This window comes from Camponotus floridanus, unplaced genomic scaffold (genome assembly GCF_003227725.1).
Source record: "Camponotus floridanus strain SB8 unplaced genomic scaffold, Cflo_v7.5 scaffold75, whole genome shotgun sequence".
Lineage (NCBI taxonomy): Eukaryota > Metazoa > Arthropoda > Insecta > Hymenoptera > Formicidae > Camponotus > Camponotus floridanus.
In genome coordinates, this window is record NW_020229844.1 from 510,164 (window position 1) to 528,857 (window position 18,694).

The 18,694-nt window shown below is 38.6% G+C and overlaps 1 protein-coding gene across 37 annotated transcripts in view; it reads right to left on the reverse strand.

The window, feature by feature from the left end:
- The window catches only part of LOC105256527 (microtubule-actin cross-linking factor 1), a 129,288-nt gene that overhangs the window by 12,331 nt on the left and 98,263 nt on the right, over positions 1-18,694 (reverse strand). For 26 of the 37 annotated variants that reach the window (XM_011266507.3, XM_020029160.2, XM_020029159.2 and 23 more), the window contains 19 exons: positions 16,300-16,446; positions 15,990-16,213; positions 15,122-15,916; positions 14,188-15,041; positions 13,637-13,926; positions 12,435-13,478; positions 11,854-12,331; positions 11,511-11,680; positions 10,592-11,413; positions 7,579-10,400; positions 7,384-7,395; positions 4,759-6,883; positions 4,432-4,679; positions 3,961-4,014; positions 3,241-3,318; positions 2,039-2,210; positions 1,829-1,946; positions 1,521-1,750; positions 1,283-1,400 (listed from right to left, as the gene is read on the reverse strand). In XM_011266507.3, coding sequence (XP_011264809.2) covers positions 1,283-1,400; positions 1,521-1,750; positions 1,829-1,946; positions 2,039-2,210; positions 3,241-3,318; positions 3,961-4,014; positions 4,432-4,679; positions 4,759-6,883; positions 7,384-7,395; positions 7,579-10,400; positions 10,592-11,413; positions 11,511-11,680; positions 11,854-12,331; positions 12,435-13,478; positions 13,637-13,926; positions 14,188-15,041; positions 15,122-15,916; positions 15,990-16,213; positions 16,300-16,446 — 10,801 coding nt within the window. The remainder of the gene's footprint in view (positions 1-1,282; positions 1,401-1,520; positions 1,751-1,828; positions 1,947-2,038; positions 2,211-3,240; positions 3,319-3,960; positions 4,015-4,431; positions 4,680-4,758; positions 6,884-7,383; positions 7,396-7,578; positions 10,401-10,591; positions 11,414-11,510; positions 11,681-11,853; positions 12,332-12,434; positions 13,479-13,636; positions 13,927-14,187; positions 15,042-15,121; positions 15,917-15,989; positions 16,214-16,299; positions 16,447-18,694) is intronic. The other 11 variants (XM_011266525.3, XM_011266495.3, XM_025414068.1 and 8 more) reach the window with 5 other exon arrangements.

Here is an 18,694-nt window from a genome sequence, read left to right on the forward strand (position 1 = left end):
CGCATTCGAGAAACAAATTCGTGAAACAAGAGACGCGTAAAAGAAAACAAATATTTGTCGTAGAGTTGAACGTATACGGGATGTAAGAGGGAGCGGAATGATGGATAGTATAAGGGATGATAGTTGTTAGCGTTAGTATACAAATCAATATCAATATCAACAAGATGTTAGATTACATAATATATATATGCCTACTGTAATATTACCTTGTCTACCTACTCTCAATATCCATGAAACAATATCTACTATACCAGAAGAAGTTCTCTGACGAAATTCTCTGAATTAGTGATTATATCTTGATATATATCAGAATTGAGACGAATATTAATTGTGACGGAGTAAAACAGAGAGATTAAAAAAAAAGTACGATAGGAAGATAGAGCAAACGGACATTTTCTTTAATGATACACGATCAAATTAATCGTCGTCATGCAATTACTAGCGCGAATATAAAGTACAATGTGAGAAAAATTATGTTGATGGTACAAACATGGTATAAACAATTCGAATTAATATCCTTATTTAGCACTCAAAAGCTAATAAATTAAATCAATAAAATGTGATTAAAAGATGATTACTAGATAAGCAAAAGCAATAAACAGCGAATGTGTACACTACCCAAAATTGTCCGTTAGATATTGTTAGATATTAAATATTAGATTTACATCGAGTTGCGATTAATGTCTGTGATTAATGGTAATGTTATAACACCTCAGGAGTCGAAATCGTACATATATAATATCTTTTTAGTATTAGGATAACAGCATACGTATAGTTATATCGAATCAATGTTCAACTGCTTTCGTTAATGACAATGATATTCTCACACAAATGGCATTGCATTCTTGTATTTAATGCGGCGCAGCAAATTAAAATCGATTAATATAAAGTAAAAAAAAAAATGGAAACAAAAATACTAACGCATGATTTCATTAATGATGTTATTAACAATAACAAATATATTTAAGAGTATGTCACTTTCGATAATTAGAAAATTAAACAGGAACGTAAGTTTAATTGCCTCTTAGGAAAGGAGAGAGAAAGGGAGATAGTGTACTGACATTTCTTTCGAAAGCTATCTCAGTTGCTTTTGTAAAGAGCAATTCATCTTGCAAATATATTTCGCAACTGAACTATTCGAACAATTACTAATTCCATTCGATCAACCACTTTCTCTTGATATCAAAGGAATAATTGTGAATAGAAAAGAAATACACGATTTATCTCGTCCTAATCTCGGATAGCCTATTTCGCAGATTAAAGATTCGCGATGAGTACTTACCGCGGCAGGGATCGTTCTTCAAAAGGAATTCATCTAATGCTACCCAGCCTCCACCAACACGTACCATGACAGTCGAACGTAGAATTCGAACCAATCGTAGCTTCTGGCTGTCACCAAACTACAAGAATCCCATGTGATTAAAATATACTATTATCAATATTAATTAATTGATCGTTATTAAAGCTATTCACCGCAAACTTTATACTATAATTAGATTATGGCTATAGCGTATACGTACCCTGTATTTTCCTTCGCCAACTTGGAAAACGCGGAACTTCTGGCGACACGTGCAGAGCATAACTAGTCGTTTAACTTCGTCGTGTATCTTATCAGTATCGTTGTAGGTTCGTCGTTCCTCCCAATCAGGTCGCAGAGCGGCGATGAACTCTTTCCAATCTATCAAGCCTTCGCCATGACGATCGAAGAGATCAGCAACAGCACCCATCTCCAGACGAGAAGTCTCGAATTCTACAAATTGAAGAATTAAGATGTTAAAAAATATTCACAATAGATGTTTCTATTCGGCGAAAAAAATGACAAATGTACTCGTGTTCATGATTCCTTGAATAAAGTCCTCTCTCGGAATAAGTCCATCGTTGTTTTTGTCCATCTTCCTGAATAAATCGGTCAGTCTGGATTTCTTGTGATTCATGAATTTCAGGAACTGCAATTAAATAACACAAATATATAGTTTTCTACAGAAATTGTCTCCTCAAAAGAAAGATTCTAGACAAATTTGCACTGCAAGAGCCTTACTCGTTTGCGCCAATCTTCCCAGCTAAAGTTAGCAACGCGATCTAGCTCCTGAATATAGTTATACTTGTCCTGCAGACGACGTTGTCGTTCCCACGCCAGCATCCAAACGTGACGCCACTTATCCCAGAGCAGTTTAACTCGCGGACTACGGAATTCCGGTTCTGCTCCTTTGCTGCTCATAAGGAAAGTCAATATACATCATGAAAAATATATACAAACGTATGTCAAAGATAAAAATTGATGAATGTTATCTTTTCTAGCCACTGATACCATTTCACAGCAGAATTTAAAGAGACGAGATAATGTGTCAAATATTCGCGAGTAAAGAAAAATTAAATAAAAAATGTTTAAAAGTACAGAATATTTATTCAAATTTTATAAAAAAAATTTTTTTATCTCCCAGATATTTTTATTTAAAATTTCAGACAAATATTTTAAAGATTTTCTGGGGCAATTTTCCAAAATAAATTTTGTATTTTATCCGTTTTTGAACGCATTTTATTTATAAAAAGAAAAACACAAAGCTATTTAAGTTTGAAGTGCTAGATTTACAAATAAGTAAAAAAATTAAACAGCCTTTATAAGATAAACACTATCACTTGCGTAACATTTTCATTATTATTTTATCACTAAAAATTTCAATAAAGGATATGTACTGCACATTCAATATTTTGTTAAGACATTAAATATATATAAACAAAAATATATATCTATAATATATTTTAAACACATAATTTATTTGGGTTGCCAACTACTTATAATATAAAAATAAAATTATCAAAGAAAGATTTTTTTTTAATTTCTAATAAAATTTCATGAGAAGCCCCTGATTTTTTCACCTAAAAGAATAAAGATATAAGTCCCTGATTTTTTCAGCTAAAAGAATTCAGATAAAAGAATCTCTGAGAATTCCCAATTTTTCACGTTTTCCAAGCAATGGTACCATGATATAAATGTCGCAGGAGAAATCCAAAACTTCACACTTTCAAAACATGATTTTGCGAACGAAACGAGTAATAAAAATTCATCAAACCCAGCCACATTTCATCCCGCAAGAAAACAAAAATCCCATTACCGGATCATTAGCGAGTCATATGACATGTCGAATTGTTCACATCAAAGCGCACTTAATGCCTGTATGATTCCAGATGAATATAGGAGAGCGCAGAATGAACTGAAATAAAATTAGGCGTAAAACGAACCTTCCTTTGGGCGGGAAGCGTGGACCGATGTGTGGCAATGAAAGATCTGGTGTTCTGTCACGACCTGGGCTGCCTCGGCTAAACAGGAACATGCGTCACATCACTCAAATACTTTCTACTAAATAAGGCATCTATAGAAACGTTCCTTGATATCTCAATAGTCTAGTTTATAGATTGTTTTTCATGTGAGTTTTACTGGATTTTATGTGAAATATAGTAAGAACTTTTTTCAAATAACATATATTTTTTCACGCGAACAAACTATTTGGAACTATATTTGATAAACGTTTCAAAAATCAACATCTGAAAAACTTCGTTTTATGAAAAAAATTGTAAATGTCAATTGAAAAATAAATTGTCAATTGTAAATGTCTTAAGCTATGTGTATGCATTATAATGTTATAATATACATATAACACAAAATATGTGAGTAATAAAATACGACATATTTTAACGTAACGCAAACACTGCAAACGTTATGTACATAGTGAACAGTTACGAGTGAAAAGCAAGTGAATTAATACATTTGATGATTTGCTAAACTAAGGATTTTTGCTCTTGTGAAATTATTGTGCGAATAAGAATTATTGTGGTGGTGTTGTGTATCGAATAACAAGAAATTACACAAAAAGAAACAATCATTAAAAATATGCTATACTTACGAAAAAGCTATACGATTAAGTTATGTATGAAAGATCTATGTTATGATGAACAACGCACCTTTGTTTACGTGGTTGAGGTTGCTCATGCTCGCTATCCTGATAGAGATCCTTACTGAAATTCCATTGCAAAAGCAACACATCATGCGACAGTTAAAGACACAAAACACAGAAAAAAATTCAATACATAAAAGACAACATAAAAGATGCTAAACTTGCAAGCTGCTAGCAAAGTGAGAGATTCTAGTGACTCTTTCAAACACAGTGGTCTGATATTTCCTCTAAGACTGCAATATGCATAATAAGACATGTGAAACAAACTAAAATAATTCATTATACGAAGACACAAAAAAATAGCACAAATATAACTAAAGAGTGCAAATGAAATTTAACGATTTGAACACGGCATAGCAGTACAATGCTTTACATGGTATTATCAGCATCCATGACACATCTGCGTATACTTCATAACAAATGAAAACTTCCATTATATGCAATATACACATAAATTTGTATATCAATAAATACGTACGTGGGTGCAGGCGATCTAACTTTCGATATTTTCCTCGCATCCTTAATCGGCTTAATTTGTCGGGCCTTGCACACGCGATCAACCTCGTTTTGCCTTCGACTGGTATTCTCCATAAATTCTCTGTGATCTGCGATAAGCATTTCAAGTGTAGCTCTGTCGTCGGGCAACGGTTCCGCCTCCAAGGCATTCAAAGTGTTCTCCAAACCTTCGAGCCAGGCCAATAGTTCCTCAAGAAGATTATCAAGATCCTGAAAAATGCACATACAACAATGTCAATATTTCTTTACACGACATAAAATATTGCATAAAATAAAGAATAGTACGAACTTGCAGTCCTTGCATGTGGTTCTCCAGTCTTTGATTCCTTTGGTAGGCCCAGGTCGCCACTTCTTCCCACCTAGATTGAATAATCGTGATCCAATGTTTGATCACAGCGGCACCATCAGGATGCGCCTTTCCAAGAATAACATGCGCCAGCTCTAATGTGTGATCCTTTTCAATTTCTTTAGATTGTAACTCGCGGAGGAATCTCTGGTGTTCCATTAGCTGGTTTCTACTCTCTTGCTCATCCTCTGGTAGCGGTCCGGCGAATCGCAACTTCATCTCCGCATCGCTCAACCATTCCAACAACACGTGCACAGCTTTGTGAAGTCGTTCAGCCTCCCTGAGGGCTTCTTCTAGCTGCAAAGACTTCTTGGACGAGAGACTGGTCACTCTATCCCAGAGGCTGTTTAATTCGGACAACTGCGAGCGGATCATCGATGCGTCCTCAATCGAAGCCTTAGATTCTAATTCGCGACCAGTCTTGATAACAGATTCCATTTGCGATGCACGAGATTCTAGATCCCTCTCGAAGGTCTTATGCTGCTCCATTAGATTGGTCACTGTATCCAAATCGCCGTGCAATGGTCCGGTGCTGGCCAAGTATTTCTCGGTCTTGCTCAGCCATTCCAGCAATGCTTGAATCGCGTCCTTGAATTGTCCGGAGAATAGCAGGGCCTCTTCCAATTTCCTCTGTCGATCCACACATTTACCGCAGACTGTGGTCCATTTGTTCTTCAATTCGTTCAAGAGTTCTCTCAAAGCAGGCTCATCGGTCTTCGGTGCTTTGTCCTTTAATGTTTTGCCATTCTTCATAGTGGTATCATACGTGCTTTGCTTGGCACTCAGAGCCTTTTGTATCTCACGGTGTTTGTTGAGGCGAGATTTAATCTTATCCGGATCGTTGCCACCAAGTCCGTCAGCAGCGACTTCGTCCAATGTCTTCTCGGTTTCATCCAACCAATACATTAAGTTCGACCAACTATCGTGGAATTCTCTAGCTTCTTTGTAACCGTGATCCAAGGCCCTCGTTCTCTCGGCCGACTTGGAGACCACACGCTCCCATCTGTGTTGCACGCTGACGAGCAAGTTTCTTATAAGAATTACGTCCTGTTTTTGAGAAAAGTATTTGAGATGAGTGCCCTTTTTGTCGAGATTTAACATAGTCTCGCGATGAACGCCTACATCCTTCTGAAACGCTTTGTGTTCTTCAATTTGTTGAAGTATCGTTTCCATGACCCTTGAGACGGGTTTGAGATTCGTTAGAATCTTCTCGGCGTTGGTCAACCAATCGACGAAGGCTTGTAACGCGTCATGGAATTCAGTGGCTTCCTTCAGGGCGATTTCCAGTTTTATTTTTTTATCGCTGGCGCGCGCAAGCACGTTGTCCCATTTCTGTTTCAATGTTCGCAGATTGTGATTCAGTCCACCGGCGCTGGTCGTATCCGCTTTCTTTAGATACTCCTGTCCTTGTTGCAATACCGTCTCCACTTTCGGTCGGTTCTGCTCCAGCTCGTTGTACACTTCCATGAAACGCTCCAATTGTTCGGATGCCGTCTCGGGCAATCCGCCAACGGGCTTGGAAGCTACTATCATGCTATCAACATCGCCCAGCCAAGATAGCAAGTCCTGTATCTCGGCGGTAAAGGATTGCGCCTCTCGTAAGGCATCTTCCAATTCTCGTTGGCGATCAGCGGCGCGTTGCAATAAATCTCGCCAACGGCGATTCAGGGTGCCTAACTTATCAGCTGTAGTGGACGCTTCCGCGGTACCTTTACCATCTTCGATCAATTGACGTCCAGCATCGTTCAGGGTGTCAACGCTGGTCTGATGAGCCTGTATGTCATTCACTAGGACTTTCAGTTTAGCCAATTCGACCTCGATCACTTGCGGGTCACCCGCTACTGGTCTGAGATTATCCAAAGTCGAATCAGTTTTTTCGATCCATACCAACAACTCGTCCAAAGCGTGCTGGAATTGACCAAGTCGCAATAATGCATTCTCGAGTAATCGTTGCCTCTCCACCAAACCTCTCAATAATCCATCCCATCGCTTGTTCACGTCACCGAGCGGTTCCTTGATGGCTGCTGCTTGTTCAGAAGAGGTTCTTTCCGTTAATTCGGCCGCTTGCCTAAAAATAACAATAATATTAGAAAATGTGAGTTGCTATATATTTCTATTGTATACTGCAACATGTAGAATATATGCTCGAACCACACAACATTGAACACCACATTATCTACAGGGAGGACAGGTATAAAAATTTCAATGAGTTTAACTACCGAGGGAATTAATATCAACTCAACATTAATCAATGCCGCTTCCATATTATTTCTGTCAAAAATATAAATTGTATTATCATCTACGAATTTTCGTATGATTGATCGCTCGATCCACCTGTAACATGCGGCTGAGTAATTTATCTTACAATAACATAAATGGGGAAGGATCCGATTAAATGTATGACGTAATGTTGGAATAACATAAATGGGCAAGGATTAAATGTGTGACATGATGTTGTGTTAAGGGGGCTGCAAGATATTAAACTAAACGGAATAAACTAGACACGTTGAAAATAACATGAAGCCATGCTCTAACTACCAGCGACAACACAAAGAGAGATTGACTTGCCTTGTCAGACTCCTATGTTCGGGAACCGGCGCAGAGAAAAACAAAAGTTGGGATTAGAATTTACGTTTTTTTAAAGGTCTCATCGCAAATAACTCTCGGATGGGAGTTGCACAAAGGGGACAATGCTGTGCACTGAACTCTTTGTAACGTTTATTAACATTGAAATGTAATCTTTGCTCGAAAACTAATTATCACCTGTTCAACGCCTCGACCTTCACCATGTGCGGATCCACCTCAGCCTTGAAGTTGGCTAGCTGCTTAATTTGCTTCTTCACCTCGTCGATGTCACTACCGAGCGGGCCCATATGATCGAATCTGACCTCGGCCTCTTTCAAGAACTCTAATAGATTCTGCAACGTTTCATGGAACTCCATTGCCTTCTCCATGGCATCAATCAGATTCTCTTCACGTCTGGCATATAGAGCGGTGACATTGTCCCAAGCTTGATCTAAATCTTCGATGTGCTTTCGTACTTCAGGTTTATCCGGCTCGCCACATAAGCCCATCAATTCGTGTCCCGATGCTCTGACCTGCTCAACATCCGGCTTGGTCTGATCGATTTCTTGTCTAATTTCCTGCAACGCTACTTGCTGCTGTTCGATGGCGGCTGGCTGAGCTGCCGGTGGTGCCTGTCCAGCGAGTGCATCTTGCAGTTCTCTCAAAGTGGCCATAACTCCATTCAGCTCGGCCCAAAACTTTTCGGCGATGGCCAGAGTATCGTCCAAAGTGTGACCGCGATCGGTCGTAGCTTTCTGCACATCGGCCCATAATTTGTTGAGTTTGTCCAATTTACGTTTGATGTCCTTTACTGCTGGATCGGCCCTATTGCCAGCCTTGCTAATCACATCGTCCGCCGCTTTCTTAACGGCTGCATAAGCTTCGGAACGCTGAGCGAGATCATCTGCTAGAGCCGCATTTTCTTCCATCTGATCGCGCAAACGAGCTGGATGAGCGCTAACAGGTTCAGCGCCGTTCACTTGATCGGCGGTGGAAGACAGCGCGCGCAGCATACCCTCCAGTTTATCGGAAAACTGCGAGGATTCTTGCAGTGCCTGTTCTAACGCCTGTTGTCGGCCTCTTAGCTCGGCTCTCAATGCCGCATAGCGAGCATTGTCGTTTTCCAGAATGTCTTGTACCTTCATACCTTCTTCTTCATTGCACAATTTAATAAGAGCTTCGCCAGTCTTGTTAAGTTTCTCCACCAAAGGTTTATGCTCGTTGATGCTCTGCAAGAGAAGCTCGTTCTTGTCCTGCTGCGCCGCTATTAAATCAGGCCGCAAAGCGGGCATGGGTAGCATGGCGACTTGTTGTTCAGCCTCTTCGAGCCAACTGACTAGACCAGCGTGAGTATCGCGAAGATGCTCGGCTAACGGTAAAGCTTGTTCCAAAGCTCCCAATCTGTCTGTTGATAGACTCGATACAATCTCCATTGTTTCTCGTAAATCCTCCATCTTATCTCTGATTGTAGATGTATCTTCGTGTTGAGCATTCTCACGTATTACCTTCTTCGCCATCGATATGACATCTCGCACTCTGCCTTTTTGACTGGATATATCATCATTGAGTGCTTTGTGTTCTTTTAGTTGTACTCTAATAATCTCAGGTTCGCTACTAGGCGGCTCGGCCTCTCGGAGTTGGTTATCTACTTCTCTAAACCAATCAAGTAGATCATCAATGTCGCCAATTACCTCCAAGGACCGCTGCTTGCTCAACTGAATTCTCTCTGCTTTCCTCTGAATCTGCTCAGCAATTGCGTCGAATCGTCTGTTGTCTCTAGTTACAAGACCTTCAATAGTCGCGGCACCCTCTCCTGGTGACATTTGACATAATTGTGGACCCACCGCATTGATCTTGTCCAAAACAGGCCTGTACTCCGATATTTCCATCTCAAGTCGAATAATCTCCTCTTCGCGAGGTTCAGCCGACTGTAGAGCGGATTCCGCGCCCTGCATCCAATCCATCAATCGATTGTGATTGTCATGGAATTGTTGCACCAGCGGTAAGGACTCTTGAGCGTGTTTCAAAAGATCCGAGCCGCGTGTGACGAGATCGTTAAATCGTCGTTGCAAGGAGTCCAATTTATCCTTCAATTGAAGCGCCTCGTCGCTCGAGATATGTTTCATCAACTCTAGACCGGAATCCACGGTGCTGTCAACCTCTGTTTGTCGCGTCGAGACTTCTTCTGTGAGATCTGCGAGATCTTCCATTTGTTGCAAAAGTTTCTCCGTGTGTACAGCCAAAATGCGATATTTTGACAATCGGATCTCCATACTTTCCATCCACGCTTGTAGATCTTGGTACGTGAGAACCAGATGACGCAATCCTTGTCTCGAGCGTTGTAGCAAACTGCCGAGAGCCTCGGATCTCTCGACCAAAGCGGCATATCTATCTGCCGCATCTTGAAGTTTATCAGCCAATGTAGTAGCTTCGTCCTCGCCTACGAGAGACATTAATTGACTGGCTATCTCCGTAAGTTCGCTGAAATCAGGTGTCTTGGATATAATGTCTTCATGCAGGATATCGTGTTCGCTGATACGTTGCTGTATTTTCTCCTCGTCGGTAGGAACTAATTCCATATCCTTCACTTTCTTTTCCGTCTTGTCCAACCAAATGGCAAGCGGTACCAATTTATCTTGGAATTTTTTCGCTACCACCATAGCTTGCTCGAGAGCGTCCATTCTTTCCGCGGCGCTTTCCGTCAGATTATCGAATCTGCCTATAAGATTGTTCAATTGTTTTTCGATAGCTTTGCGCTCCTTTGAATCAGCATCGGCGGCCACCTCCCGTCCCATGTTGTAGAGAGAAGACATAGAATTTTGACGATCTAGCAACATCTTTCGTAAGAACTTCTGTTCTTGCAACTGCGCTTTCACAACTTTGTAATCTGAGGATGGTGGTTTCTGATTTGAAACCATCTCTTCCGTATCGGTTAACCATTTTTCTAGGCCATCCAAAGCTTCTTGGAATTTGCCCGATTGTAATAATCCAACATCCAATTTGCGGTCCCGCTCATTCAGCTAAAAAAATAATTATATAAATATTAATATTATATAATAATTATATAATAATTATATAAAATAATGCACAATAAAATTATAATGCAATAATGCAATAATAATATAATAATACAATAAAACAATATCTATCTCGATTAATTTTTGCAGAAATATTGATACAGAGAAATTTAAATACAGATTGAAATGATTACCCTGTCTTTCAGATCATTCCATCTTTCATTCATCTTATCAACATCCTTCTCGATATTGCTGGTATTGACATCTCGTCCTGCAGTTTGTATTAAACCTTGACCGAGCGCATTACATTCTTCAACAGCATGCGCTAATGGTTCAATCTTCTTGACTTTAAGAGCACGGAAGTCTTCTTGTTGAGCCTTAATCGAATCCACTTCAGATCCAACAGGTTTGAACTTTCTGACTTGTTCGTTCGCGTCACTAATACCTTCTATAACGTTTGCATGCAACTGATAGAATTCTTGTAATTTATTCAAAGTGGAAGTGAGCTCATCTTCTCTGGCACGCGCACGCTCATCCAGTTTGCCAATTTGTCGTTTAAATCCGTCAACTTGATCTCTAGTTGCTACAGCATCGGCAGCAAAACCGTGATCAACCAATCGTTCACCACGATTCTGCAGATCGCCGATTTCCTCGTACAGTTTATTAATTTTGCTGATGACTTTGGCAGTATCTTCCAATTGGCCTCGTACAATTTTAATTTCCCTACCAGGTGCCTTCATGGAATCTAAATCTTTTTCGAGAGCGGACAGATGTTGACTGATAGATTTAGCTTGATCATTAAATTGCGCAACCGCTGTCGCTGCGCTTTGCAGCTCGTTACATCTATCGTCCAGTTTTGCTTGTAAGTCATTGATACGATCGGTAACATTATCGATTTCATCTTGTAAATGTGTTGCATCGACGCCTTGTTCACCGGCTTTATTCACAAGATCATTAGCCTGTTGTCTAACGCATTGTAAAGGTTTCTTCAAGTTTGTTGTCTCTTCTCGTAAATTCTATAAAAATTATATAATTGGTATATATTTTTTATATTAATCGCGCATATCTTTTTTTTATTTTATAATAATATGGAAGAAAAAATTCTTAAATTACCTTTATTCTATCAAGAAGTTTCGGATCTTTAGCCGCTCCACCAAGAGCATCATGCGAAGCTAATTTATCTTCACAACGTTGTAAACTATGCTGCAAATCACGCAAGTTCTCATTAAAGTCCATTAAGTGTCGTGCAGTATCTTCCAACGATTGTGTCCTAGATAGCAAATCTGCAGAAAAAAAATTAAATTATAATATTAAAACATATCTTATAATAAATTATATAAATTATAATATAAATTAATATAAATTATATTAATTATAATATTAAATGAGCCATAATAAACTATGATATTAAATAAGATATTAAATAATTTAAACTAAGATATAAATAAGTATTTACCATTATTTAATTTATCCCATCTGGTTTTCATAGCACCAAGCTCATTCTTCACATTTTGTTTATCAATATCGCAAGCACTGACGAATGTCTCGCCAAGCATCTTGTTATTCTCGAATTCTCCAGAGTGTTTCCATACTTCATTTCTGAACGATGATAATTCCTTTAACTGCTTTTCAATGTCCTTACGTCTGAAGGAAGTGGGAATTAAACTATCCAATTTGTCTTCAGCTTGTCGAAGCCACGGAAGAAATACGTCTTGGGCTTTGTAATATTTCTTGCAATGCTCAGCGCAAGTTTGCAATCTAGTGTGTCTTTCGACGGTATCTTTCTTCAAACGATCCCACTGCGATTGCATTTTATCCAAGTCGCGCTGGAGAGAGCGGTTTTCAGTTTTCTGAGATCTTGCAAGTATATCGCGTCCTTTGTTCAACAACATTATGACTTCATGTTCTTTGCCCATTACATTTCGATACACAGGCTAAAAGAATAATATTTTAATTTTAATAATAATAAAAAATGAGGCAAAAAGTATAAAATGTATATAAAATATTAAGAAAAAAAAACTGAATACTTATACATACTTCGTGATGATCAAGTTGTTGCTGCAAAACCTCTCTGTCGGCAGATACCAATAATTTTTCAGACATGCTACCGAGTTCGTCCGCAAGCCATCCGAGAGTTCTGCTACAAGATGCCTCAAATTGTCTTCCATCTCGAAGATTACCTTCAATTTCAGCTTTCCTATGATCTAACTTCTTCTGTAAGTTGTTGTACATCTTGCCAACGGTGGCAAGCTTTCCTTGGATCTCGGATTTCGATGCTGGATCACTTAAAACTTCGCACAATTGAGCACCGGCCATCTCCACGTCCGCTAATAACGGTCTCTGACCTTCCAATTGCCTCTCTAGATTTTCGATTTTACGAAGTTGTTCTTCAGGGTCTTTTTCGAGACTCAATTCGTCCAAGTTATCTGAAATTCCTTGCAGGGCATTCCGTAATCGGTTAAGACTGGCGTCGAACTCGCGACTGGTATCAGCGGCATCTCCTAAACTCTGAGCTCTTTCGTCCAATCTTCTCATTTGATCCGCCCATCTCTGCCGAATGCTCTGCAATCTCGCGTTTATCTTTTGTCCGTCCGGAGAATCTATAGATATCGCGATGAGAATGCTTTCTCCGATTTGTGCCAGGTGATCCGATTGCGGCTGTTGAGTTCTAAATTCTTCTCGCAAGACTTGCACTTGCTGCATTTGGCTCGCAGCCATACGAGGATCGGCTGAAATGGGTCCCAAAGCGCTCAGCATTCGTTCTTTAGCGCCGAGCCAAGAATCAAGACTCTCATACGTGTCGTAAAAGTCTTTGATGTCTTCCAAGAATTTAATTCTGTCCTTGCATTTGTCCGAGATGGATTTCCATCGACTAACAACGTCTTCCATCTCGTCGTTCAATCTATCCACACCGTCTGCTCCTTTTTTACGTCTGACTAAATCACGCACTTGCGTTCGAGTGCTGTCTAGTAGAGACTGTTTTTCATACATCTCTTCGACGAGAATCTTTACCTGCTTGATTGTTTTGTCCGCATCATCTTTAGTGACAGGCATACTTTCTTTAGGCAACTGTCGTTGAATCTGTATTAAAAAAATATTTTTATACATTATTGCAGACTATATCTGAATTAAAAAAATATAATGTTATTATAAAAAAATATAATATTATAAAATATAATATAATATAAATACTAATAATTAAAAATATAATACGTTATTATAAAAAAATATATAATTACCTTGTCCAAGAATTGAGAGAGTACTTTCAGATGATCCAAATGCTTTTTCACTTCTTCTTTAATATTATCCAATTCTGTTTGGCGATCCGACAGTCTGACGCCAAGTAATCCATATCTGTGATTAATTTCCGAAAGCTGCTGTTGAACCGGCGATAATTCTTCCAAATGGAATCCATCTTGACTCGAACGACGACTGCTGAATCCGCTGCTACCACCTGGAGAGACCGGACTTTGAACCGCGTAGGATTTAGTGGGTGACGGCGAGCGACCGTCTTGCGACATTCGCAGTACTACAAAAAAAATGACAGAAAAAAACGATCAAACATAACGAAAATGGCAATGCTCGTGTGCTGAAAAAGATGCAATGTGAAAAGTATGTAAGCTAGAATTACTATAACTGATAAATTGCACGAACGGACGGTGTCAATTGGCTCGTAAAGGATCCAACACACCGTTTACAGGCATGATAACAGTCATGTACTATCGAAAAAATATATCTATGCAATTGAACAAATGTAATAATTTTATTTAGCAAACGCAGACGATAATACCTGGCCTTTTTGTCGGGCTAGTACTGCCACGTCGACGAGTCGGACTTTCGCCGCGTTCCTTCATCAAGCTATCATACGCGATACCTAGATCGTTGATTTTATCGACAGTATTGCCGTAGTCGCGATATTCTTTTTGTATGGGTTTTAACTCCTCCTGTTGCATCTTTAGTTTGTCTAAATCAACGGCAATCGGTTCGAGTCCTTGCACTTTATTCTCCGTGCGGGTAAGCCATTCGAGTACTTGATCCCGCAGTTTCTCATATGCCGTATGTTGCTCCGCCCGTGATTTGCACAATCGTTGTTTCTCGTCGAGGAGATTATTCAATTCCTTCCATTGAGACTCGAGCGCCTTGATTTTATCTCTAATCGCGCCTGCTTCGGTTATATCCTTCTTGGAGATTAAATTCTTTCCGTTTCGTATGAGATCTTCGAAGTTTCCGCGCTGATCTTCCCGCATGTCTATCAATCGGGCCATCTTGGCCTCATATTCCGACATATCAAGCTTGCCCAGATCTCTCGAGTCGAGAACTTCCATCATATGCGCGTACCAACTCTCGAATTTGGATACGTCCGCGAGGAATTCGTTCAGGGCTTGCGCAATTTCATCTAAAAATTCACCGCGCCTCAAGGATTTGTCCATCAGTTTCTCAAATCTGCTTTGTACATCTTTTAATTTACTCTCGATACGTTTAGCAATCCGAACGTTGCTGGAATTTAAAAGAAGATCCTGAGCGTTTCTTGTGATAGTTTCCACGCTCAAACGGTGACTATCTAGATCCGCCTGAAGCAATCGCTGCTCTCTTTGCTGCTCTTCCAAGCGTTCCTTCTGCAAACTTGCCGGGCGTTGAAGCGACCTATGCAATACAATTTGCATTAAGACATGAGAATAAATTAAATCATTATTATTAAAAAGGATAATCGTATTTATACGTACTTAAATTGACTTTCAATATTGTTCAGCCACGCAACCAGACTGTCCAATGCATCTTGCACTCCTTGGCTTCTCACTAGCGCCGTGTCGAGCTCCTGACATTTCTCAGCCAGGGCGTTACTAAGTTGTTTATACTTATCCTCTAACGCTCTCACCGGTTCTTCGAGGTCGTTAGCCTCCTTCATCGTCAGTTGGCCTTCCAGGGAATTCAGTAGAGCCTCAACGCTATGTTTAGCATTATCGACCAAACGTTCATTAGCGAGAAATTCGTTGTTCAATGCCTTGGCTTTGCTCAGTTGATCTTCTACTTGTTTTGGTTCGGCGGCGATAGGCTCAGAGATAACTCTGTGCACTTTCGGTTCGACCTCCCGCAACCACGTTCTAGCTTTATCCAGAGAATCGTGATAATCTCTCTGTTTGCCACCGACGCCTGATAATCTATCTGACAAAAGATTTGCCCGGGACAATAAATCTTTGTATTGAGCTGTCGCGCTGGATACTTCAGCTCGTACTGGCGAGTCTTGGCTAGCTGTGAGTTCCTTGTGTGGCAATCTTTGCGGCAAGCTAGTTCTGAAATCGTTGAGAACTTGAAGATATTCTTTACTCTCGTCGACGAATTTTTGCGCTGCCATCGTGATGAATCTCAGGTCTGCTTGATGAGCAATGACATCGCTGATGAAATCGCGAGTCGTATCCGTACTACTGCTCAGCTTATTCAAATCGGACAGGGAACGTTCTTTATCCTCGAGAATACATCTGGTCTTATCCAACCAAATTGAAAATGTCGTCAACTCATTCCTATGAAGAAATAAATCAATTAAAATTCGGAAAACACTCGATTAACTGGTAATTACACTGGAGCGATACAAACTTGAACTTTGTCAATTCATCTCTGGCACCAGTGAGACGTTTCACTAATTTATCAGTGCGATCTAACGCTTTGTCGAATCGGGTTTTGAGGGACCGACCGTTCTTCTCCAACGTGGACACTTCATCGCTGGACAAGACGTTGCTGCCGGTCAAGACGACTTGTCGAATCTGATCCAGACAGGATGATACGGGCCGATTGTGCGACTCAAGATCCTCCTTAATATCCTGCAATAAATATTCCATATTAAAATATATCCGAAACTCTTTGATTCTACAAACGCTCGATTATAATCGAATTCTATTGCACTCACTTTCATGGTAATTATCTGCTTTCTCAACTCTTCCACATCCTCTTTCACGGTATCTTGATTCGCCAACTTGTCCTCAACTTCGGAAATCCATTGTAAAAGCTTAGACAAGCTTTCGTCGCAGAGCTTATATTTTTCCTCCACCGCTTGCTAAAATGAAAACGATTCATTTCGATCTACATTCGTGCAATTTGCCATTTCTTTACATCTAATGTGTGCTAGAAAAAACATTAAGATAAATCATCGTCAAAATTATCATCATCTTACCAATGACGATAGTTCGTCGTATTAATTAAAGATTAAGAGAAAAACGTAGGTAAGCTTACGACATATCTCACGCATGCAAACACAGGCACACTCTTTTAACGTACAGGTAAAATACAGTATTAAATGGTAGCTTTAATTTATCTGCAAGAACTGCATATCTTACGTATCGGTTTTTTTTCATATGCAGTTTAAAGCATAAACGATAACAGTATGAAGTCACATAATATAAAACAGGTTCCAACAAGCAAATAAATTAAAACGCACAATGACAGAGTAAACGTGATGGTAACTGCGTAATATAATGCGTATAATGTATGATATACAGTAATGTACAACGTGGAGAAATTTTTTCCGCTAAAACTCATGCTAGCGAAAACATAGGTTCGTGATAAGTAAACATAATCATACCTGAAAAAAAGGAAAAAAACATTTAAATGTGTATAATAATTATATATCATAACTTTTTTTTTTAACACAGATAGATATTAAAAATTAACGAGTGAATTAAACGCATATTAACAAGTAAATTAATATAAAACTGAAACAAGATATTATACATCTATTAATATTATTTTATAATGTGTTAATCATATAAATTTTTTGCGGAACGGTAAATAAAACCAACCTTGATCATTTTATATCAAAATCTACTGATTAAAGAGACCTTTGATTATTATATATTTATGTGAAAATGATAATTATAATCATAATATTATGTAATTATTGTTAATACTGCGATATTTATTATTATTACATTGATCTTAATTACCGTTTGCATTTTATTTAAAATTACGTTAAAAATGATATAAAGGTGACATAGTATCAATCGATAGTTATTGTATCATTATTATATTTTCTATTAGAATATTTGTTATTTCTTTTAGATATTCCATCATAAAAATATTTAATTATATTTATTATTATTTTATTATTATTCTATTTCTCATTCAACAATTTAATTTATTTGCCATAATCGTTTCTTTAGTCATTTTAATGAAAATAATGAAAGATAAATTATATAATTATATATGTGAACGATTGCACTTTTCAATTAAATCCTTTTTTTCCTTGTAAACAAATGTTAATTTTGAATGAAAAATGAAACAAAATGCCAATTCGCAAATTTTTATTCCATACATGCATTGGCGATATGCATTAGTATGCAAAAGATGTTTTTTTTTTACAATTAAAGATCATTAGTTTTGCCTGAATGAAACCAAAATATCCCCAATATGTAAATCCAATTTACCTGAATATATAATTGCTGTATTCTTTCAAAAGAATCTTTACAATATGTGTATATAAATACATCAAAATTTATATACATAGACGATAAATGCTTTTATCATAAAATAAGATAAACATCAGAATTAATCAAAATTATTAGATTAATGATAAAATTATAGATTAATGGTAAAATTATAGATTAATGCTACTTATAATTTATTAAAAAAGAGATTAGCGTTGTTGATGCGACCAAACTTGGCTTGGGATTAATGATAGTCTGCATGGTCAAGGAGATTGTTCACATGATGCGATGCACGATGTATCATTCGATGGCTTGCCAATCGCCGATTACATAATGACGAGTCCTTCAAAGGAACATACGCGATCCGATTAGTTCATGATGATGGCCAACCCTTTACTGAACCCACATTAAGGTAAGCACGAAGATGTAAGTATGAGATTTATGTGAAGAGGAGACGGATTGATAATGTGAGATAAAAACGTTGGAAGCGAGCATTCCGATAAAAGGATGCACGGGGTGATTCCTTTGTGGAACGAAGGGAGAAAGAGGCAAGACCAGAGTGAAGATGAATCTTGTTTATATGCCCATGCACGTATCAATTTATTCATTTTTTTTTTGCTGATCGAGATGTAAAAAACAGGAGAAAAGTCATGCGAGTCAAGAATGAAGATTATTAAAGGGTCTATGGGAGACCACCATGCGCCGATGCAAGCGTCTCTCCTGGCGAATAATGATAGGATTCACGTTAAGTCTCAGGCAAAGGTGATGTGAGATGTGACGGAAAGAATCGCATGACAGTCAAATGTAATGTCAATTCGTGTGATGATATATATGTAATGATAATCACATCCAACTCTCAGGAAGCTGTTAGAGAACCATGAG